Source organism: Pundamilia nyererei, unplaced genomic scaffold (genome assembly GCF_000239375.1).
Source record: "Pundamilia nyererei isolate P.nyererei 1_Seehausen unplaced genomic scaffold, PunNye1.0 scaffold00006, whole genome shotgun sequence".
Classification (NCBI taxonomy): Eukaryota; Metazoa; Chordata; class Actinopteri; order Cichliformes; family Cichlidae; genus Pundamilia; species Pundamilia nyererei.
Window position 1 is genome coordinate 4,185,239 of NW_005187407.1, and position 23,191 is coordinate 4,208,429.

The 23,191-nt window shown below is 39.8% G+C and overlaps 3 protein-coding genes across 5 annotated transcripts in view; 1 reads left to right on the plus strand and 2 right to left on the minus strand.

Moving 5' to 3' along the window:
- Positions 1-4,376: 4,376 nt before the first annotated feature.
- Positions 4,377-12,566, minus strand: ewsr1b (EWS RNA-binding protein 1b). 2 transcript variants are annotated; one of them, XM_005722160.2, is made up of 15 exons: positions 12,484-12,566; positions 11,977-12,013; positions 11,624-11,675; positions 11,268-11,418; positions 10,939-11,134; positions 10,582-10,841; positions 10,307-10,463; positions 7,019-7,053; positions 6,411-6,440; positions 6,135-6,250; positions 5,910-6,039; positions 5,699-5,809; positions 5,380-5,506; positions 4,922-5,287; positions 4,377-4,780 (listed from the first exon to the last, which is right to left on the minus strand). In XM_005722160.2, exons 1-15 carry the CDS (start codon positions 12,497-12,499, stop codon positions 4,744-4,746), a joined length of 1,821 nt encoding a protein of 606 aa, XP_005722217.1. In that variant the 5' UTR covers positions 12,500-12,566; the 3' UTR covers positions 4,377-4,743. The 2 variants fall into 2 exon arrangements, with proteins under 2 accessions (XP_005722217.1, XP_005722218.1); XM_005722161.2 differs by having other exon boundaries at positions 7,019-7,056.
- Positions 12,567-12,990: 424 nt separating this feature from the next.
- rhbdd3 (rhomboid domain containing 3) lies at positions 12,991-15,593 on the plus strand. Its single transcript, XM_005722162.2, has 5 exons — positions 12,991-13,660; positions 13,743-14,126; positions 14,360-14,486; positions 14,584-14,838; positions 15,409-15,593. The coding sequence occupies exons 1-5, from the start codon at positions 13,498-13,500 to the stop codon at positions 15,572-15,574; spliced, it is 1,095 nt and encodes a 364-aa protein (XP_005722219.1). The 5' UTR covers positions 12,991-13,497; the 3' UTR covers positions 15,575-15,593.
- A 1,387-nt stretch (positions 15,594-16,980) lies between these two features.
- Positions 16,981-23,191, minus strand: part of emid1 (EMI domain containing 1) — a 54,554-nt gene continuing 48,343 nt past the window's right edge. Inside the window, exons 12-17 of one of the 2 annotated variants that reach the window (XM_005722163.2) lie at positions 21,570-21,622; positions 21,402-21,464; positions 20,402-20,446; positions 20,160-20,204; positions 17,827-17,917; positions 16,981-17,119 (exon numbers count right to left, since the gene is read on the minus strand). In XM_005722163.2, the coding sequence (XP_005722220.1) occupies positions 16,986-17,119; positions 17,827-17,917; positions 20,160-20,204; positions 20,402-20,446; positions 21,402-21,464; positions 21,570-21,622 (431 nt within the window). In that variant the 3' untranslated portion in view covers positions 16,981-16,985. Of the gene's footprint in view, positions 17,120-17,826; positions 17,918-18,087; positions 18,173-20,159; positions 20,205-20,401; positions 20,447-21,401; positions 21,465-21,569; positions 21,623-23,191 lie in introns of both variants that reach the window. The other variant, XM_005722164.2, reaches the window with a different exon arrangement.

Here is a 23,191-nt window from a genome sequence, read left to right on the forward strand (position 1 = left end):
TGAAGGGCTATGTGCACCTTTTATGAATTGGTGCTTTATTTTTTAATACTGTTTATATTAATGATCATACTTAGATAACTTTACAATAGATTTTCCAGTGTACTTTGGCTATGCAGTATCTTTTGTCAGCGGTAAAAGTACAAAAATGGAAATCTTCAGAAATACCATCATCATCATCTCTCAATAATGAAATCTTTGTCTCTTTATCAAATCACCCAAAAGGCACCCTTCTGACAGCACAGTCAAGATATATATGCTTACAACTCATGATGACCCTGAAGTAGTCAACCTGTGCCAGCTTTGTAAGCTTTGTAGTTTTGCAATGAGTGTGTGGTTACAGTTTGTTTAGGCACAGCCCAAATCAAAGTAGTCAAACAGGAGAAGAGTGGTGAATAACAAAAGAGTGATCAGTCTAGTCAAACATGCAGCTGAGTGAAATACAAAGCAGTCAATAAAAGAGCACATGATTTACTCTGTGCACGAAAGAAACACTGTGGGGGTTTTACTGTAGATGATTACAGGGCAGGGCAGTGGAGAACTTTTAGGAGGCACTTTTGAATTAGGTTAAGTGTTGCATTAACTCTGGAAAAAGCTGCCTAAAGTGTGTTTGAGTTCTCTTCTTATCATCCCCATGTGACCTCAAACTATTTAAGCCCAGAATAGTAATGCACATTACATATTGTTTTGGTTGTTGTTAAATACTAAAGGCTTTCCAGTTAAACATAAGAGCTGGAACTGGGATAAAACTTTGGTGCAAAAGGCTCGACTTTTATCTTTTACTATAGAAGCAGATTTATTTTTTTTTAAAGGCAAAATTTAAAGCGCATATTTTGAAAAAGTTACAAATCCTACAGGCTCAGACTAAGTGTTTAATATTTCTTGATGCTGTTGAATGTTCTTATTATGATCTGATATCTGATATGCAGGTCTGTCATGACTGCAATGAACCCAAAGGCAGACCAAAAGTGAGCCTTTTATTCTGGCCGATTAAAGTTCATAAGTAAAACCAAAACTGAAATACTAAACAAAACTAGGAACAAATGGGAAAAACCAGAAACGTAAGAAAAAAGTACAACAGGACAACACACACAGTGTGCAAATGCGGAATGTTCAAGTGGGGTCAGAGGTCAAATGTGACACATTTGGATGCCAACTATAATATGATATTTATCTTCCCCATGTACTAGTAAAACTCCCTAAAAGTTGCCAGTACAATTAAAGGCAGTAGACTTTTAATCGTAGTTTTAAATATAAAAGACATTTTATAAAATGTTGAACTTTTTGGACCCTGAAAAAGAGGTCAGAGGTCCAAAGTAACCCACATAACCTATTTGTTGTCAACACAAACAACGGCAGCGAGATACAGTTTTAAATAGCTCCACGCACCGTTTTGAGCTATTGTGTTTACACACAGAATGATGATAGCACACATAAACACTACCAAAAACATAACCTTAATATCAAACACAGGAGAGAACTAACTAGTAACTAGTAAGTAAAACAGGAAATGAGTAACAAATTGGGCAAAGAATCACAAGACACGGGGAAAACAGGGGAGGCAGGATAAACTAAGAGGAATACAATACTATGATAAACATGAACAGAAACTGGATGGCAAAACTGATAGAACTCTAAGTGTCGTGAATGCCATGAAAACTGTTGAGTACTACATACACCCTAAATTATTAACCTATAAAATACATATAAGTTAAAAACAGTCTGACCAGGCCTTTACTTCTTCTACACCATCTCTTTCTCGGTGTACTAACTCACACTGAGCTCTCTTCTTCACTCCTCGAGTGTGTCTTTTTAAATTTAGGCAACCAGCTGCCAAGAAGGAGGGCTTGTTTTCATTTAAAAAGAGGGATGTGTCCGTTTAAGAAAGACAGACAGAGAGCGAGAATGAAAGGAAGGGAGGGAGCGGAAGAGAGATGGAGAAAGAGACAGACAGTGAGAGAAAAAGAGGGAGAAGGTGGGGTTGATGAGATCATTTTCTGGGCCTGGATGAATCAGCTTTTCTGTCAGTGCAGAGAGAGAACGAGAGAGAGTTCAGCACTTAATTAATCTACATGAACAACCAGCCGCAGCCAATGAGAAAGACTTGAAGATGTCAGCTGTGGCTGCTTTTGCCAAGGCACTACTGAGAGTGTCGGAGTTTAAAAGAGACACACAGACACCATCTTGATTAGTGCATCTTATCTTTAACACGACTCCGAGTCCAGATCCTTACTGATGCACAATCTTGTGAGACGGAATATCAGGTCTTTATAATCAAGTAGTTAAAAAATGTTTTTCCCCCCCGACTCGGCCACAAGGTCAAAGGTTGGAATGAGAACCAGAACAACAGGAGCTGAAGTAGGTTTTGTGTCCTGCACTCATGAGGACTTAAACATGCTGCGAGATCCACAATGATTTCTGTCTTCAGAGGTTCTAGAAGTATTAGAGGTGATCTGAGGATCAAATCCTAACTACACTAAAACCCCAGCAGGCAGGAGTTTGCAGTGGTAACATGAGCAGTGTATGAAAATGAAAACAGCAACACACTCAGCAGCCATATGTTTCACAGATGTTTTTCTTTTTTTTGTTTTAAATGTGCCAGTGATCAACGTCTGTGATTAGCAGTGCTGCTTAATTTAGGCTGAAGGCCTCACAGGGCTATGATTCTGAGTTTAACAAGCAGCGTAATGAGAGTGAGTGTCATTGAAGTTTGAGGACAAAAGAGAAACAAGCAAAGAAATAGTTTAACCATTGGCTCTGTGAATTTTGTTCTGAGAGTTTACAATTTTATTGCTGTGAATGGCAGCAACTATTTAAAGTAACAGTGTTATTAAGACCAGAAGTACATTTGAATTATCCATCCTTTAAAAATTTAAACACTTACACGACTTCCTGTATTTTACTGCAGTTCTGTCACTGATGTAAAACTTCTCATCTGATTCTGAGCTGCACTGATTCACGCAAAGTTTGAATCTAACCCGCGCCACCTGCTGGCAAGAAAAGTAACTGCAAGGCTTTTCAGACCTGCAACTGCGCTACATCGTCTACATTAATGGAAAAAGAACAAAACAGAACGCTATTCTGGGCCTACAGAGGGCTCACAGCCTGACTCGGTCACCTTTTGTTCAAGGCATTTCACTGTAAAGCGAGTGATGAAAACTTCCCCATAACAAAAAATGAGATACACACAAATGCGTAGTCAGTACAATCAATGGTGTTAACGAGTACCAGGGTGGAAAACCTGTGTATGCAATGCTCAGGAATGCCTCAGGAAGGAGAGCCACAGAAAGCTCTGAGGGCTTTTATAGAGCTCTGGCACACTGGGCCCAGGTGTTTCCAGCATCACTGATGGAAAGTGAACTACACCAGCCCTCCAATGCCTGCAAACAGGCTGAAAGGAAGGCAAGGTGGAGTGGGTTACCACTGAAACACATTCGTGATGTGAATCTCCGGTCCCACCACATCCTAAAGGTGCTCTACTGGACTGAGTTCTGGTGACTGGATGCCATTTCAGGCACAGCAACATGAGTACACTGTTTATGGAGAGATGGACATGACCAGCAACAGGACTCAGGCAGGCTGTGGTGTTCAAATGATGCTTGATGGGTAGTAAAGGGCCCAAAGTGTGCCAAGAAAGTATCCCTAACACCATTACACCCCTGCCAGACTGAACCGTTGATGCAAGGCAGAATGGATACTCATTAATACTCACTCCAAATCTTCTGTTGTCCAACTTAAGGTGAACCCATTAAAATTGTAGGCTGTGTATCCTGTTTTCAACTGGCACAAATGACACCCAAACTGGTTGGTGTGTGCTGATGTGCAAAACCCTTCAGAAAACATTGCAGATGAAACACAAAGTGTGCAATAGCACAAGGACTCCATAAAAACCTGACCAGCCTCAATGCGCCAAAATTTAGTGGGAAAGATTCAATTTAATACTTTTTAATTACGGGAAGAATTTGCCTTCCCAAGTTATGCGAATGTAACCAAGTTGCATTTATGTCATCTCTCAATTACCAAAAACATTCATCTGTGCTCCTTAGGAAATACCTTTTTTACAATAACGACACTGCTTCCAGTTTTTTTGGAATAAATTTCTTCATTCATCATATGATTTTAAAATCCCCATCAAATATTTGAGTAAGATTAACATCGTGTTTCCTCAAAGAACATACCAAACACACCTTAAGCAGAAAGAGCCTCAAAGAAATACTGAAGTGCCAAAATCTTTGGTTTAACAATTCTGAGTATGTACAGTTCAGAGATGTTATTTTATGTAAGTAGTGTGAATGTGTACAGAGGTCCCTTTATGATTTTAAATTACTTAGGTGCTTAAAATTTGTACAGTTGAGTAAAAGCAAAAAAAACCCTCAACATTAATTAAGTAAAATTTTATTTCCCACATTTATCAACATACAATAGTTAGTTATGGGAAAGGACAGTTCGTTAATGAATGAAAAATACTGGATTTTACAACACAAAGTCAAACCTAATCTGCATCTTTAAAAAAAAAAAAAAGAAAGACAAAAGCAATAACAGGAAGAACAAAACATGCACAATACAAGATTTAGCATAAACATGGGTAAACTAATGACGAGGAAAAAAAATATGGAAACGATATGAATGTAACTGCACAGGTTGCGTGAGAGCAGTTCTATAACCATCAAAATTCGGAACCATAAATTAAAAGAAAATTCTTCTAAAAATCAAATTCCACAAGAGAAACGATCAAGAGCTTCTCCTTCAGTAAGGTCGGTCTCTGCGCTCCTGACGATGATCCCTGCAAACAAAACCAAGGAAGGACAGCAAACACTTCAGTTTCAGTTCCATGTCCAAATTCAGCATTAGAAGGTAGTCATAAAATTACTTAGAGTAATAAGACTGGCACTAAAGTTCACGTTTCAGGTAGCCTAAACCCTACCTCATATCCATCTTGCCCCCTGGTGGTCCCATTCCTCTTCCACCTCTGCCACCCATTCGGTCCATCGGTGGTCCTCCACGGCCGGCCCCACGGAACCCTCCCCTGTCCATTCCACCACGTCCTCTGAATCCACCTCGGTCACCTCCCCAGCCTCCACGGAATCCTCCAGGGCCGCCGGGTCCACCGGGCCCTCCGGCTCCTGCTGGACCGCCACGGTCCATACCTCTGCCACCACGCATTCCCATTCCACCTCTGCCACGGTCACCTCCATGGGGAAATGGAGGGCCACCACCCAACCCTTCTGGTTTGGGAGCTTTGCACTGGTTACACTCCATTCTCCAGGCAAAATTCTGATTGCCACAACCCCTGGAAGCACAGATTACATGAATTAAAAAGTTCTGACAAACCAACAAAGTATCAAAAAACCAAGATGGTACACAATGAAAAAAAATACATACGGATTAGGACACTCCCAGTCACCGGCTCTCTGCTGCATGTTGCCTCCTGTCGGTCCACCTCTGCCCATACCACGTGGACCACCTCGTGGGACAAAACCACCACGGTCTCCGCCACGGCCCATCATACCTGATATTATAGGGAAATCACAGCACCTTTAAATCATGAAGCTGGACTCAGGCTATTTTAGCATGCAGTTCACATAAAACACGCTACAGGGCTCCTGTGTGAGTTTATCTAAATTCAAACTACCATCAATTAAGATTTACACAAGTACAGCAATAACAGCATAAAATACAGTCCATCACTACCAAAATTTACCTCCACGTCCCATCATGCCATCTCGCATAGGCATACCACCTCTCATTCCACCCATCATGGGTTTTCGGCGTGCCATGGACACCTTAAGTCTTCTGCCTTGGAACTCTTTTCCTAATATTTAAAGAAAGAAGAAATTGTTTACTAATAATATTAATACTACTACTACTAATAATAATAATAATAATAAAGATTTGATGTCGATGAAATGTACCATCAAAATGCTCCACAGCTGCTTTGGCACAAACTGGCTCCTCATAGGACAGAGTGGCGTCCCCCTTTGGCTTTCCAGAGTCCTTGTCTGTGTATATGTTAATCGCAGGCTGGCCAAGTCTGCGGTTAATCTTGATGTGTAGAAAGAAGAGGGGAAGGAAAAAAACATTTACTTTATTGTTAATTAGGTGTGTTTGCAACTACATACAGAATAAAGTGTTCTTACCCTAATCGGACCGACGTGTTTGAAGAATTCAGCCATTTCCTCGAGGTTAGCCTTCTCAGTCAATCCTGTGATATAAATTGTGCTGTTCTCTGAGTCATCCTGCTCCTCTGGGCGTCCTACGAGGAAACCCATTTACAAATTTTTTTTTGTTTTTAAACAGTTGCTTTTTTTTTTTTTTTTTAAAAACAACAACAACAAAAAAAAACAAAAAAACAAGCTGTACAGAGTTTATGAAACACCAATTTCAAGGAACCTAACAGGAGTTTAGTGACTCACCCATCTCACGCTCGTTGTCGCCCATAGGTCCTGTGGTCCATCAGCCAGGAGGAAAGAAACAGATTGAGACAAGTCAGTGTTGAGAACTCTTGTTTAGTAAACTCCACCTAAAGAGTACTACAAAACATAATCCAGACACTCCCTTATAGACGCATCAGCCATATTGGGAAAAGTTGAAAATAGCACCTTAAGGTACACACAATTCCCACAAGTGATATATTGAATTGAAAATAGGACACCTTGGACCCTTTGGCAAATATTTGTGTGTCATTTGAAAAGCCTCTTAGACCAGTAGCAAATCCTCAAAAAACCCCATGAATTCTGCTCAGATTTCTTAAAGCAGTAACAAAACGCATTCGAGTTGAAATTTGTGATTAACCTTTTGAAAACTCAAGTGTCAAACCATAAGCAGTGACTGAACTATACAGTACCCCAGAGAGAATGGTCTCAGGCAATGGGAAAAAAAATAATTTCCAATATTTTCAGATGTGTTTGTATAAATAAATTTTGACGACCACAAAGTATGTCACATCAATACTCGAGGCATATTTGCTCAAAAAAGTTTAAGTCTTTGAAAGGACTAACCAGTGTAATACTCGTTAACTTACCACCAGGCTTACTGAAGCCACCTCTGTCTCCAGCGCTGCTATGGGGGAATAAATGGAGATATGAAGGCGATTTCCCTTTTACAGCCACTTCCATGGCTCGAGCAAAGTGGCTTGATTGAGGGAGTAATCAAAACATTCTAACTAGCCGGACAGCAACTTTCACATAATAAAAATTCCCCATAATCAGAAATACATAATCTAACTGAGGGTATTAGTTTAGGAATTATGCGCCATTCCTTAGTTAGCTAAAAACAACTTCAGAAACATTTTTTAGTAGAGGATACACATGAAAAAAATTAAAAAAAACTAACATTTTTTTACTGGTATTTAAATTGTGACAAAACCCAAACATTTGTACACAGATAGAAAAGATTTCAGATGCATTGACGGAATACAGTTTTACCCAGAAACAAACTATGGCCGCACTAACATTACTTCTAAGGAAAATTACAGCACAAGCAGATATTACACATGTAAAATAAGACAATGCATCTGAAATTTCACAAGAAGGCCTGGTGATTACATTCACCAGGTAATAAAAACAAATACAAGTATACATGTTTCCAAACAAAACACCAAAACTTTTCGTTTTCTTCTTCTTCTTAAACATAGTTTACCAAGGGAAATTAAAAACAAAGACTTGGTCGCTTAAAGAACCCATCATGCTCATAAAAACCACCATCCTCAGTTCTTGAAAAATGGCAGACCTTGAATCTTTGTTAAAGCTCCTTCTGCTGCTTAAGCTGGCGGCTCTGTACTGAGTACAGATACTTTTTAGAGAAAAGATGGTTTTAAATGGCTCTCACTGTTACCTGTACGGTATAAATGTGACAAAGCATGTTAAAAATGTGCTCAAAAGAAAGTGATCAAACAGTTGTATTCCAAACCACAAAAACAATTCAAAACATTTCAGAATGACATAACGTGCACCCCACCTCCCCCCAGAATATATAAATATACCTGTGCAAAGCTAAACCTAAGCTAATCTTCAAATTTAATGATAGAAACCTGCTACACTGCATCTGAAATACAATGATGTAATTTTATTTCTGCTTTCTAACTGAGAACTATTTTGTTTATATTATACTTTTAAAGTGTGGCCTTGTATGAGATTTGCTGAAATACTTCAGTGTCTGTGTGTGTGCATTTGCGCCACCAAAAACCAGAGATGTCATGCAGAACCCTCTTTCTTAAAAAGGAAAGGAAGGAGAAAAAAAAAACAACCCCCCCCCCCCCAAAAAAAACAACTTTTGCCACTGAAAAATAACCATGAAAAATTCTAAACACACCTTAAAATGGACACCTGAAATGAACACCCGATGATGCCCGTGCATTTCTGCCACAAAACTGCTCATTCAAGCTTTGGGCAGGATTCTTTCCCAAAAGAAGGGGAAAAAAACCAAAAAAAAACCCAAACCCCTGTCATGTTACCAATAGTCACGTTAATGGCTGCTGATGTAAAACTTGATAGCGCAAGTATGAATTTTAAATAGTATTTTTAAACCTTTAAACAGCTCTTCTAAACCAAACCAAATGTGCAGTACAACATGACGGTACAACCCTCTGATGAACTTCAAACACCTGAAATGTGTCTCTGTAACCGTTTTAACTTGGTAAAAATCACATCTGCACAATAGAAAACCTGTTCCGATGCTCAATCTGTAGACAATTTTCTTGTCTATTAAATGGAAGTACCAGAGAGAGTGTCCAGGATGTGTTCCAATTTCCTTATCATGAGAAATACATTTTCACAAGACCCTTAAAACAAGTATAGTGCACCCAAAAGCTGTTTTGAGATTTGACTAATGACAAAACAAAAATCCACTTTGGACTGAATGCATCCACACTAACCACCCCATGAGAAATCTTTATATATTTTTTGGAACAGATGGGTCTGTGCATACCTTCAATAAGCCCTGTTTTCCCATGCCTTCAACGTCAAAAAACCACTATACCTACATTTTTCTTTCCTCAAGCTGTCAAAAACACCAAAAAACAGCCAGTATATGGCTGGAAAATAACCACGTGTATCAGAAAATTAACCAGGATTTTGAAATGTATTAAAACTTCCCTCTGAGTGTTTTGCCATTAATATAGGCTTACCGTTCTTACTGTCCTTTGTTTTGTTTTTTTGCTTTAATGGTTAGTAAAAAATAAATAAATAAATAAATCTGAACATCAAAGTAACCCTTGAAAGAGATTTTTTTTTTTTTTTTTTAAACAAAAACAAAAACTTACTTTGGTCCAAGAGATGACATCAAATGAGAAACTACTTTTGGGAGTAATGTCAGAGCGGCAAATGACAAAAATTCTTTAAATAGATGGTTAATTACTCTGTCTTCTTGTAATTGATGTCATTTACTTTTGAGGTGTTTCTTTAAACAACCATTTAAACATCTAGATTAATTTAAAGTGCCATTTCCCGCCTTTTTTGGCATTTTCTCAACCCAATGAAATAGGGACAAATACATATTGTCACCGGTTGCCCTTTAGAAACCTATGAGACTCTGAAAAACCACCAATGAATTGCCAAAAAATGAATAATAAATAAAACTTATCAAGAAAATGTACTGACCCAAATACTGCTCTCTAGTAAAACACAAACGTGCATGTGAAATGGAACTTAATGTGCTACATGAGCCCAGCGTCCATTTATACATTTCTTAAAATACCTGTCGTAATATATGACCTTACAGGACTAGACTCCAGCATCTAACTGTATTATTCCAGTTAGTCACTCTACAGAGAATAATTCAGCATGCTGACAAACTGAACTGGTGGGAAACTAAAGAAAGTAGGGTTAGAATTCTGTATGTCTTTATGTAGATATTCTTACAGATTGTACCATGTTCCCTGACAAACGTTGAAATCTGAAACTACGTTTTCCTATGCTATACTGTTGATACTGCCCAGTAATCAAATCGTGGTCTAGGATATAAGCTGTCCAACCTAAATTTTATGCACAGGTCTCTGATCAAAATCGGCACTTTTTTCTTCTTCTTACCTTTGACCAAGAGAGAGGCAGGGTTGAGACAAAACTCATTCTTATTGCTGGCATATACAACATATGCCACTGCATGTATTATACTAGATATATGCAATTCATTAGCACCGATTGCTGATGAATCAGTATCAAATGCTAATAAATTCCCCTTACAAGACTGCCATTATGTTTTCCTGTATTATTCTGACGTTACAGCAGGGTTTGTCTCAGCTCTGCCTCAAATGGCAACGGCACCTGCAAAGACTGAATAAATGTGAGATTAAGTGCTTAAGAAAGACACTTACCCCATGCCGCGCCCCATGCCTCCACGCCCACGATGCATCATTCCACCACGGTCAAAGTCCCTTCCAGGGCCCCTGCTGTCCCCTACTCCAGGGTACCTCGTAGGCTCAGAGCCTGGATAACCAGAACCTCCACCCTGCCCGTCCTGCCTGTAACTGTCTACAAGAGGAACAACAATATCAAAACATGCAGTCATCACAGAATGATCACAGTGGAATCGAACAGATGCGCTTAGTTGAGAGAGCAGCTGTTTAGGCAGGAGGAAAGCAAAGCTTACTGTAATGGCCGGACTGACTGTAACTGGGTGGTCCACCTTGCTGGTTGTACTGGTTGGTTGGAGGCTGCCCATATGATCCACCGGCCTGGGGAGGGTAAGCAGGAGGAGCTTGTTGCTGTGGCTGGGTCTGCTGTTGGTATCCCTGCTGCTGGCTGTAGCCTGCCTGCTGGCCTTGGTAACCAGGTTGTTGCTGACCATATGCTGCTGGCTGGGAGTAGCTACTCTGGTTGTAAGTAGCCGGCTGGCTGTTAGCATTGTAACTGATGGAGACAAAGCACAGACAAAACGTAAGTAATCCGATAAGCATGTTCTTCTGGAATTCACGTGTTATTTTGTTGTCAGATGAGATGTTCATACCTCTGAGGGGCAGTGGGAGCAGCCTGTTGGCCATAACCAGGGTAGGCAGACTGAGCCGTGTATCCTGGCTGAGAGCCATAAGACTGGGAGGCAGCTGGGGCAGCAGCAGCAGGAGTACTGTCATAACCACTGGCTCCGTAACCCTGGGTTGACTGTGAATAGCTGTGAGTAGCAGACTGGGCAGCAGGGTAGCCAGCTATACAAAAGACATCACATATCACAAAGAGAAAAAAAAGATATTTGATATTCATTCCTGTTCACATTGTAATTTGACTGTTTAACAACAGAATAATTAAAAATAAATAAATTAAAACAAAACAAAAACTGACCTGATGCTGGTTGGCCATATGATCCAGATCCATACTGTTGCTGCTGCTGGGGGTAGCCTGCAGCTGCAGGTGTTGTCTGACTGTAACTGCTATCAGCAGCTGCTGCAGCAGGTTGGGTATATGAGCCATAATTCTGCTGGCCATAGCTTTGCTGAAAGACCAAATACAGTAGCCATTAGGCACAATAAACCTCAACTAAGCATTATTTAAAAGCTCCATTTGCTTAAAGCACAAACAACCTATATGACTGCCAGCAGTAAACAAATAACCATCCCAAGTTTCCCCCACAATCATTAAATGTTTTAAGCACAAGGCATGCTTTGATCAAATCTGCACAATTAAATCAATAATGGTACCTGAGCAGATTGTCCATAATTCTGTGAGGGCTGGGCAGCATAGGAAGCATACCTGTAAACATATGCATCAAAATTTTAGGATCATCAGAAATCCGGGTACTGCCTGAAAAAAATATCATGCTGTGCGCTGTTTAAAATGGTCTTTATCCAAAAGATGTTTACTACGATCTAAAGAAGGTTACAAAACGACCAAAAGTAATCCATGTTTGCATATTGGTTTTAAAAATATATACAGGTTTACATTTGCATCCACCCTAATCTCCGCTTTGTTTCCTTTCTTCGAAAGAATTAGGTCATATTGGATGGTTAAAAATCTCAAAGCCATTTTAATAAAGGTAACTGAAAAACCTTACCCCTGTTGAGCCCCGGTCTGGTTGTAGGAGCTGTAATCTGTAAATGGGGAAAAAGGGTTAATTTAAAAAAATAAAACAAGAAACAATAGTTTCAGATCTTAGCGCGCGAGCCGCACGTTACAGGCCCGTTCTTAGGTTGCCATTCAAAACGGAGACAACTAGACCATTCACTAAACCTATACACTACTTCACAGCCAACGAAACCACTCAGAGATCGACGCACCCGTTAAACAGGATTCGTTTTAAATTGGTAAAATGCGGGAAAACGCAGTGTGCACAAATGAAAAAACATATCCGGAGTAAATACCGCAAAGACTCGACGAGCTAACTTGTCTAGGCCTCGGACGCGGAGCCGACTAAGTTCATGTTATTCAATGAAGAAAAATGGCTAAAAAGACAAACTATGCAAACATACTCACAATTAGGATACATTCATGTAAATTAATGTTTCAATGAAAACCAACATTTACTTTAAAAGTCAGCAATTGTCGCAATTTTTTTACTCACCCGAAGCAGACGCCATTTTAGTGTGCCTACAAGAGACGAATGGACGAAGAATGCTGCCGCAGAAACGCACTTCTCTTCGCGGCAACCGCGAAATCTCGCGACATAACGCGATACTGTTTGGGGGCTGCTGTAGCGAAAGCATTACAGATTAGATACACAAATCGACACGTACGTTTACAATAATATCCGCATAGTCTGTGCTTTTAAATTTTAAACAACATAAAAAAACGCTGATTTGTAAATATTCGGAAGTCAACGTGATTTAGGGAGGGGTTATACAAGAAGTAAAATAAATACCTGTTTTTCAAGTATCCTTATGACTTAGCGTGATTATACCCACTCTGGGTAATAGATCGTAACTAGACCAGTTCTCGTGGGCCACTTAAAAAAAATCTTTATAGAACAATTTTCATATATTTGTTTCCATCTCTTCTGCCCTCTTGGCCAGATCTTAAAAAATGTCTTTGAAAACAGTTCATTCAAATAATAATCTAAAACCTGCTGGTGGTTGACGGCTTGCTAGCAGTATGTCCAGCAGGTGGGGGTAGTGCATCTTTATGCTATTGTTTTACTGCGAAGAAAAAGACGTAACGCGGAAGTTTGCTTTCATTTTCTGAATATTTTCACACTGGAGATTTGTTTATAATTGTAGGACTTTATTAGTTATGCTTTGATTATTCTTTTTTTCCTTAAAATATTTCATCACATACGCTTTGAGGATATGGCTATTTTATATACGATCAGAAGAAATTAGAGGTTGTCGTACTAGTTAGATATTTCATGTCTTTTGGTGGAATTTCTGCAGGCACTAACCTCAGTTTGAAGGATCTTTGACGGGCTGTCTTAATGCTGTGAGGACAATAATGGGTTCAGTTTAATGCCACAAACTATTTTTCGTGTTATGCAAACCAGCATATGTTTGTTTACCAATATTATGCCACTATAGCAAAAAAAAAACAAACCCTCCAAAAAGTGAGTAGAGAAACTACAGCTGATCGTGAATAATCGTGAATAATGCTGGACTGTATGTCGTCAGTGCGGTTCTGGTTTGGATCAGGTCGTCCTGGCTTCTGCCTGGGGACCTCTTTATTGGTAACACTCATGCTACTGATGTATGCTGGGGGCATCCAGGCAAGTCTCAGTGTTGGTCCAGGAGGAGACTTCCCGAGGTTCACAGGTAACCCTTTTTTTGAGTTCAGATCTCACAGACAAGAATTGGTAAAAATCAAAACATATGCATGACCTCTTCCCCTCCTCAGATGTGTTCCTGTATGCTCTCAGCCATGATGAGCTGCCCTCTCTGCTGGTCAGTGTAGCTCTGGTGCTGCTGCTTGGATCTTGTCAGGAGCGCCGCTGGGGGACACTCGCCTTACTCGTCCTCTCCACCCTGACAATCATCGCACTACCTTTTCTTTACACCCTGCTCCTCTTTATTGGTGGGGGTGAGGCGAGCCGGATCTTTGGCTTCTCTGCCGTCCAGCTTGCTTTATTTACAGCACAGTGTCGACAGGTGACACAGAGGAGGGTGCTGAGATGTCTGCCTGTCTGGTTTCTCCCATGGTTTTTTCTGCTGATTGGTCTGCTGCTGCTGCCCGGGACACCAGCTCTGCTTCACTTCTGTGCAATATGCATTGGGCACAACTGTATCCTACCCCGATTTTGCAATTGTTTGAAACTAAAAGCATTAAATTGTGATTTACAGAGGAACAATTTTACTTGTTTTTTGACTTATTAGGACTTTTACTATTAGCTCACTTTTCTCTTATTTTTCTTGAACTCTCAATTTGTTTCTCCAGGTTTAAAGCGATCAAATATTTGATGATGTTCATTTCCATATTCACAAGTCTTTCTATATAATACTTAATGTATCGCTCAGATCGTCAGCCCTTTATCGGGATGTTACAGGAGCTGGAGGAGTCCAGGGTCTTGGATTTCATCCCTGACTGGATGTATGTTTCCACCACAGCCAGGTTAAGGTTGCCTAGCTACGCTACCTCACACAGGTGTGACTCATTTCGTTCACATCACAAGTCTCAATGAACATTCATTGGTCTTAACCTGTGTTTATTCTGAACATTTTAACCTCGTGTGTTGTCACAGATCTCAACCAGTTTCTCAGACGATACCCGTAGATCAGTCAGCTGCTGTCCCAATGAACCAACCTTCTGCTTCAAACCACCGCTCATGGATTGAACCTTTGCCTGCCTGGATAATGGAGGAGTCTACTGTGACTGCTGAGGAAGAGGTGCTGGAGGAGCAGATGCTTAGAGCGGGGATACTGGCCTCATTACAGGATGCTCCCGATGATCCTGGTGCAAAAGTGGAGGTTCCTAAATCATCGGTTTCCTCTTTGCGGTTAGTAATAACTTAATATCTTGAATTTTATGTCAGTATGCAGATGTGTGTGTATGTATTTTTTTTTTTTTTAAACCTAGTACTACTTGATTTTCTCATAGAATACTGTGGAAAAGTCTTGAGACATCCCTCTTTGTTTTTACAGTGTGCTTCCAGACTTTCTTTTAAGTTGTCTTGAGCAATGTTTAAAGGTCTTCTGACATTGGCTGCTTTTCCCTGTATTTTCTATTTAATCCAGGAATGCCTTTTCTTTTTTCTTGTTTTTTTTTTTAAACCATTTAACACCGACCTATCAATCATTCGAGCATATAAAAGGTTGTGCTTAGACACTTTGTTACTAGCAGCCTGTCTCAAAAATACATTATTTGTCATTTGCTCAAATTTTTTTGCTTGAATCTTTGAAAACTCCCTAAGAAAACACAGTTTGACAAATATAAAATAGTTTTGCACCAATGAGGTGATTCCCAAAAGCTATTAGCTGAAAACTTAGCACGGTGCGCAGCGTCGCGAGTGGTGGCTCAAGACTTTTGCACAGTACTTTATATATACTTACACAAAGTTTCCTCCTAGTCTTCAGCAGCTGGAGAAGATGGGCTTCCCCACAGAAAAAGCTGTTGTGGCTCTAGCAGCATCAAAACAGCTAGATGGCGCCATCTCCTTGCTTATAGAAGACAGCATCGGAGAACAAGCTGTGGTGGTATCTAAGGGGAAGAGCCCACTGCCACCAAACACCTAACTCGCCTCACAAGTCTGGACCGAAGTTATGCTTGGGTTTTGCTGAGCTTCAGTATGTTCCCCATGGGTTAATTGAAAAACTATTTTATTGATAACAATTACAGCCGTGAGTGTAGATGCAGAGTTTAGATTTTCTGTATATGCAAAGATAAATGTATGGTGGAAAGAGTGGATGTCATTTTATTTATCAAAGTGTTTAATGAATACTGGTGTCATGTAAAAAAGAGAAAAAAATAAAAAATAAAAATAAAAAACAGTGGACATTATTTTATTACACCGATCATCTAGACAGGATTATATTAACACTGTAAAACATTTTGCAAGAAAAAAGTTAAAAGTATGAAATGGTTACACAACAGCATACAAAATAAACTACAGTTCATTTTAAATAGTTTCACAATAAATGCAGAAAAAAAAGTCTTTTCATCATAACAGTATAAGCAGTTTACCAGCACAACAGTGGTAAAAGTATATTCAAGTTAACGTAACAGTTTTGCCATTTTCTCCATATGTGTGTGTGTGTGTGCGTGCGTGTGTGTGTGTGTGTGTGTGTGCTAAAGATCATGAAATATCCTGTGAGGTCTGTTTTCCTTTCAACATGTTTCCAGATTGCAACATCATTTATGGCTGTTTCTAAATATGTGGAGGCTTAAACAAGATGCAAATGTTTGTGCACGTTTACCAAGTTTAAATGTCGAAACGCTTTATCAGTACATACTTTAGAGGAGGAGGGGAGGGACCAGAACAGTACAAATCACCGTTATCAGCACTTATCTCAGTTAGTGAACGGATCACTTAATGTTTTTAGTGCACTACATAACATTGAGTTAAACAATATGATAGAAGCATAACAAATTACATACTATAGGAGGAGTTTTGTTTGTGTAGTCGTGTCCCGCAAACTGTACAGACTCCATGTGCTTAAATAATGAATTCTGTTTAGGTTGCAGTTATATTGTGAAAGCAACAAAAACTCAAATCCAGTCACTTTTCTCACATCTGACTTCTCTTTCACATGATTACTCTAAATGACCTTTATTCTCCAGGACCGTTTGTAGCTCGAGGAGCACCACAGAAGATTCAGATTTTTTCATCATCCTAATTGTGAGGCTTGGAGTTCTGTAGCCAAACAAATGAAAAACAGAAAGAGCAGCTGGAAGTATTGTGTAAAGGTAAATTGTTTGGTTATGGCGATGGATGGGGTTCGAATTAGTTCTCAGGTTCCCGATGGAGCAGGGCATTGTCGAGTACCAGTGGAGTTTCCCTGAGGTGTCCCCCATCCTATATTAGATGATACAGCCCAGAGAGGGTGTCAGTTAACGTCTAACTCTGTTGAGTGTTGATGAGACTTATAGGAGGGGAAGTCAAGCCTCTCCCCCCGCCTGTGATCCTCAGGGTGAGCCAGGGGGTGGCTACTTTCCTCGAACCTTGGTGTCGGAGGACAGAGGAGAAGCAAGTCGATGTGGAATTGAACCTGATCGCTTATCTCTGTAGAAACTAGGGGAGGATGTGCCAAACGGTCCATCCCCAGACCCTAGATCAGGCTCTGTTGAAGAAAGACAGCAGTTGGAACGGCACTTCCGTCTCCACCAGTATGTGTGCACTTTGTAGTCCTAATCCAAACCTATAAGTGGATTCTTAACTTGTTTTAGGCAAGCTGCAGCTGACTAATATGTTGTTGACTAATATGCTTTGTGTGTTTCTTATAAAGTTGTTGGAAAAATGTCCATCTTAATTTTCCAGCACCCTTCAAATGGTCCAGAATGAGTCCAAAAGATGAGCTAATTTAAAAAAGAAGAGCACCAATTCATCACACTGGAAAAGCCAAAACCAGTGACAGTTTGGCACATTTTTATTTTCAATCATTTTATTGTCAGGGTGTAGACCTCTGAGTCTTTCTACTTCACCATGAAACAAGCTGATAATTCTGTAATATTAGGTAAATATTTATATTTTTTTAATTATTATTGGTGCTCAGAAGTGTACCAAGTGAGACAAACTTAAAGTTGTGAGAAGAGAAAAATCCACAAACATCTATAAGTAAAACCTTGGCAGAAGATTGTAGGCTCACATGTGTCATAGTACCAAAACAGCTTATTTAAAGGATTGCATTTCTTAAAACACATCTACAACAACATTTCGTAGTTCAGTTACTGATTATCAGAATTTGGTTTTAGCTTCTAACACTTTAGATCTTGTCAAGAAGGTAAGTGGGGGCCAGCAGTTCTGCGGGTGAGGATGTCTCAGCGTTACCTGGCCAGATGATAGCCTCCAGCAGTGTCACCCTGCGAGTCAGAAGCTCAAGGTCTGCCTGCAAGTTGTGGAACATCTGCAAGCTAATGTCCTATCAGAGAGCAGTGACAGGGGGGGGACTGTGTGAGGGTGTGGAAACACGAGCCCGAGTCCTGGGGCTGCTCGTGACTGTTCCCACCCCTCAGTAGGTAGAGTGGGGGTTTGAGTCGCCCACCTTTGACCCCTGCCTAAAGCTGACCCTGCCGCAGGCCTCCTACTCACCATGAATACCGATCATAGTCTCGAGGATTAAAACCCTCTCGGCTAAGATCTTCAGCGCCTCTCTGATCTGATGTATTCCGTCCCCCTGTGAAGATAGATACAGCCGTCAAGGTAAGGAGCACAAGCTAAAGAACTGCTCGCCAAGGTGCAAGTCATTTTTCTCAACACAGTCCAGCAGTTAGAAGGTTAAAACAGTCCACACATCTGCCCAGCACTGTCAGATATTATCCATTCCCTGTATTTCTCTACGCCGCCCTCATACTCGGAGCATGCTTCCATATATAGTCAGTCTCTGGCATGCTGGGCTGGGCAACATCAGCATGCACATTATGGACCTGCATCATGCTGGTGACATAACATTGTTCCAGGATATGCATTTGATCATGCCATCTGCATCTTTTTGTCAGGCAGCAGTTCAGCCAGGAAAATATGTTTGCTTTAGCGCTACAGTTTCATTCTTAGCACTGTGGTTACAACAGTAACCCACCATCACCTGACAGAATGAAGCCAGACTAGATTTACTCTCAAGTCTGTTGTCTTTTGTTAAAGGATGAGCTAACAATTCACGAGTCATACCTTCAAACAGAACACAAGTAGATGAAAAAGAAATATAGAGCATACAGAGACAGCTAAAAGTGTAGACATCACAAAAGAGAGCGTGCAGACAATAGCTGATGATTTGGGTGATTCCCACTACAAAATGCAGCAATTAATACAACCTTATGTTTAAAGAAAAAAGGCAAAGTTATTATAAACAATGTAACTTTAGAGATGGCAGCAGCATTTCTGATTCAGATTAAACTATGTCAGATTTGGGACAAAGGACGTTGTTATTAAGACATTGATGGTCTCCAGAGAACAAATTCTAGTTTGTGAATCATCTCCTGAATGAGCTGGAGGCGAGCATTTGTCGTTTTAGTAAAATATCTTAGCATTATTGGTTAATCGCCATGATGCTCGATACAGGTTTTCAAAATCCCCTCAGGATGAGTCTTGATCCTCTGACTGTTCATCCTGCATCACAATCACGTCATAAGTTTCATCTACCAATAAGCCGCACCTCCTAAAAATCAGTAAACATATTATGCTTGTTGGCTTTAATGCAGCCTCACAGACACTCTTTGGAAGTTTACATCTACTTTGCCTTTTTTCTGTTTTTAACCGCACTCTGTTATTAGTCATTAGATATACTTTTAGTTGATTAACACATCCAGATAAGAGAATAGTTTATTCAGTATAGCAATTTAGGACAAATTCATGCAAGGTTGCATTGGGGGAGAAAAGGGGATAGCTGTATCCACTCCACTCACACCACATCAACACCTCTAAACCAACACCACCCACCACTGACACATATGGAGTGATTTGGCATATACATTTCGCACATTTCTTCTGTGAGTCACTGAATATTCGATAGTCTGTGAAATCAGTTTGTTTTAATTCACATGGAATAATAAAGAATTTTGCCTTTAAAAGGACATGACCGCATCGAGCTGTTCTCTTGGTATGTTTTTGTATTTTTAGATGTATATGCCAAAGTCAGATGCTGAAAAGATGACTGTGAAAGGTAGCCATGGGGACAGCAGCTTGCAGAGGGAGCTTTAGGGTCAAGAGGACAGCAGTCCAGAGCACACCCCGAGGACCAAACAAAAACACGTTAACGTACAAACACACACAGATCAAACGCTACAGTCATATATGATCAAACATAAACAACAAAGTAAAGCAGAGACCACGTGACAATCAACAGTCTGAAAAGTCTGAGCCTGAGAGAACAAAAGATGCTGCTCAATCACCACTTTGTGGTCAATCACCACCACAAATATGGTGACTGCAAACAGATCAAAGCATAAACTGAGAACTTGGCTACACAGTGAAGAGATGATGACATGAGTAAAAATATCTTACATTTGGATTGCTCTTGTAAAATGAGAAACAAGTGAAAGAAATGTAAGGATTAAGCATACGTTTCATGCCTAATATTAAAACTTTTGAAACCTCCTGACTACGACTTCTTGTTCAGGCTGTGTGTCACCATTTGAACTGTGAACTACCAGCAGCTGGCATCTTACCGGCAATCCCTTCTCTCCCGGTTCTCCTTTTGGTCCTGGTGCTCCCTGTGAAGAAATGTTAACAGAAAAATTGGTGTGATGCAGCAGTTCACATCAAAAGAAAGAGCACATTCTCTCTCTGATTGCAGCTTTGTTGGTCAATGTGGTTTGCAGTGCTGCTGGTGAATGTAGTTTACACTAAAATAACCCAATATGACAGGGTGTTGATATTCTCCCCTTTTCCACATGCAGAGGTGGCTTACCGGCTCGCCGCTCAAGCCCCTCTCTCCTGGGTAACCTGAAGGTCCCTGAAAAATCAAAGACTTGTGTCATTAAGTTGTCAAACAAAGAAAAAACAGCTAAATCTTTCGAAAGAGTCCCTTAAAAAAACCAAAAAAACAAACGAAAGCTTTTTCCCCTTCGATAGTTCTCATTAACATTATGGTTGTGAAAAAGAAAGTACATCCTCTCTCACCTCTAAGGTTTTACATATTAGAGCATAGCAGAAAAAAAAAATATCATCATTGTATAGTCCTGATTACATTCTATCACTATTTATGTAACAAAAACAAATCCAAATTCAGAAGCAAGACAAAACCGAGAAGCGAAGAAAATCTGAAACAGAATGGCTGGAAGAGAAAAGAATCGTTGTGTTGCAATGAACCAGACAAAGTCAAAAACCTGATTCAGATGCTGTGACGGGGCCTTAAGAGAGCTGTGCATCAACAAAATAACAGTGAGCCAAAATTATTCACGCTGATTACAGTTGCTTCAAGTTATTACTGCTAAAAGTGGTTCAAGTAGTTTCTGAATGATGATGGGGATTATGATGAGGAACACATAACCATGAAGATAAAATGTTAATTCTTTGTGTTTTTAATATTTATATTATTATCATTATTGCAAGAGAAGAACGCACAAAGTGACATATTTATGGGTTGATCGTTGTATGAGATATAAAAGTCTGAAGACATTAAGCACCGCACATATAAATCTAAATAAACATGTACTTGCTTATTGAATCATCTGATTGTCTTGCATATATTATGTTCTTTAACTGCATTGAGAACATGTTAATAAATATTAATAATAAACTAATATTGTCTTACTGTACCGCACTGCACTGCATGTGCTTTTTTACTTTTCTCTGAATATGTCTACAAACTTGTCTTTTAGCTAAGCTTTTTATATTTTCAAAAATGTAATTAACATGCGCTGTGCCTCCATCCAACAAATCAATAATCTAAGCCAAAGTTTACTCACTCTCTCCCCACGTTCTCCCTTTGGCCCCACGGGGCCCTGCGTTCCAGGCACTCCAGGTTTTCCCTGTTTTGAGGCAGAGAGGAAATTGAAAATGACACAGATAAATTTGTACAAAAACAAATCTAATGCCGCGACTATCGTGCACTGCTGTGCTGTGAGCAAACTTACATTTTGTCCTGCTGGACCAGGAGGTCCTACCGGGCCTTTAGGACCTGGGGGACCTGAAAAACAGATTAAAAGATTTATATTAGCACAAGAGTTTTGTGTTTTACACCTTTTTAACCTGACATAGTGACACACAGAACCTGTAGGTGTTCATAAGTTTATGTTATCAAAGCCTTTATCTTCGAAATGGAGAAGAAAGATCAGTGGAGATTATGAAAAGCATATTAAAAGAAAGAAATATAAAAAGCATCACTGACAAGCATCAGTATATACAGTTAGGTCCATAAAAATATGGACAGAGACAATCATTGACTTTTAAATGAAACAACTCAGATGCCGTTAAAGTGCAGACTTCCAGCTTTAATTCAGTTTGTTGAATAAAAAGATTGCATAAAAATGTGAGGAACTAAAGCATTTCTAACTCAATCCCTTCATTATAGGGGCTCAAAGTAATTGGACATATTTAATAACTGAAAGCTCAGTCATTCATCAATGACAGCCTGAAGTCTAGAACTCATGGACATCACCATGATGCTGGGATTCCTCCTTTTTCATGTCCTGCCAGGCCTTTACTGCAGTAGCTTTAAGTTTCTGTTTGTTTGTTTGTGGGCCTTTCTGTCCAAAGTTTCATCTTCAACAAATGAAATGCATGCCTAATTTCTTTAAGATCAGGTGACTGACTTGGGCATTCAACAATATTCCACTTCTTTGCTTTAATAAACTCCTGGGTTGCTTTGGATGTCACGCAGTCTTCGTGCAGTCTTCTCTTTATGGTAGACTTGGATATCAAAATGTCTGCCTCCTGGATAGTGTTGTTCACTTGGTTGTTGTGAAGGAGTTTATCATTACCATGCAAATAATTCTGCAATCATCCACCACTATGTCTTCTGTGGACGTCCAGGTCTTTTTGCATTGCTGAGTTCACCAGTGCTTTCTCTCTTTCTCATTATGTACCAAACTATAGATTTTGCCTCTCCTGCCATTGTGGCAGTTTTTCGGATAGGTTTTTCTGTTTTCGCAGCTTAAAGATGGCTTGTGCAGCCTGCATGGAGAGCTTTGGCTGCATATACCCTTAAAAGAAAACTGAAATGAAAGCGTCTACACATTTTGTCCATGTCCATTATATAAGTATAATTAGAATTATTATTAGAATTATAGAATGTTTCAGAAAACAGGTAGAAAACCAAAACTTGTGTCAGTGTCCAAACTGTACACAATAAAAATATAATAACACAGAAAAAGATCATAACACAGTGAGATACTGCACAAGATGTTTGTTCATTCAAACTGTAAGACATGCAAAGGGGCTGTTTTCATTTTGCATATTTGAGTTTGTTTAGAGTGTATACAGAGTTGTGACCACACCTAAGTGTAGTCATCAGTGTGTGGACTTGTTTTTGAAGGATATTTCTTTCTTTCTGGACATCTGGTTAAGAATGAAAAACATTTACTGCCTGTAACATTGCACCAGTTTGGTAGTGGCTCAGTGATGAGCTGAGGAGGTATATCCATGGAGGGATGTACAGACCTCTACAGGCTAGGCAACAACACCCTGAATGCCATTAGGTATCAGGATGAAATCCTATGACCCACTGTCAGACCCTACACTGACACAGTGATTCCCG

What these genes read in the sequence shown, in the direction of transcription:
- rhbdd3 (XM_005722162.2), top strand. Translation starts at nt 13,498, where the DNA reads ATGCTGGACTGTATGTCGTCAGTGCGGTTCTGGTTTGGATCAGGTCGT. An exon ending in AATATGCATTGGGCACAACT is followed by an intron (nt 14,127 to 14,359) that starts GTATCCTACCCC and finishes TGTATCGCTCAG; the next exon opens with ATCGTCAGCCCTTTATCGGG. An exon ending in AGCTACGCTACCTCACACAG is followed by an intron (nt 14,487 to 14,583) that starts GTGTGACTCATT and finishes GTGTTGTCACAG; the next exon opens with ATCTCAACCAGTTTCTCAGA.
- ewsr1b (XM_005722161.2), bottom strand. An exon ending in ATATGGCCAACCAGCATCAG is followed by an intron (nt 11,135 to 11,267) that starts GTCAGTTTTTGT and finishes TCTTTTGTATAG; the next exon opens with CTGGCTACCCTGCTGCCCAG. An exon ending in GGCATGGGGCGCGGCATGGG is followed by an intron (nt 7,057 to 10,306) that starts GTAAGTGTCTTT and finishes ATTCCCCCATAG; the next exon opens with CAGCGCTGGAGACAGAGGTG.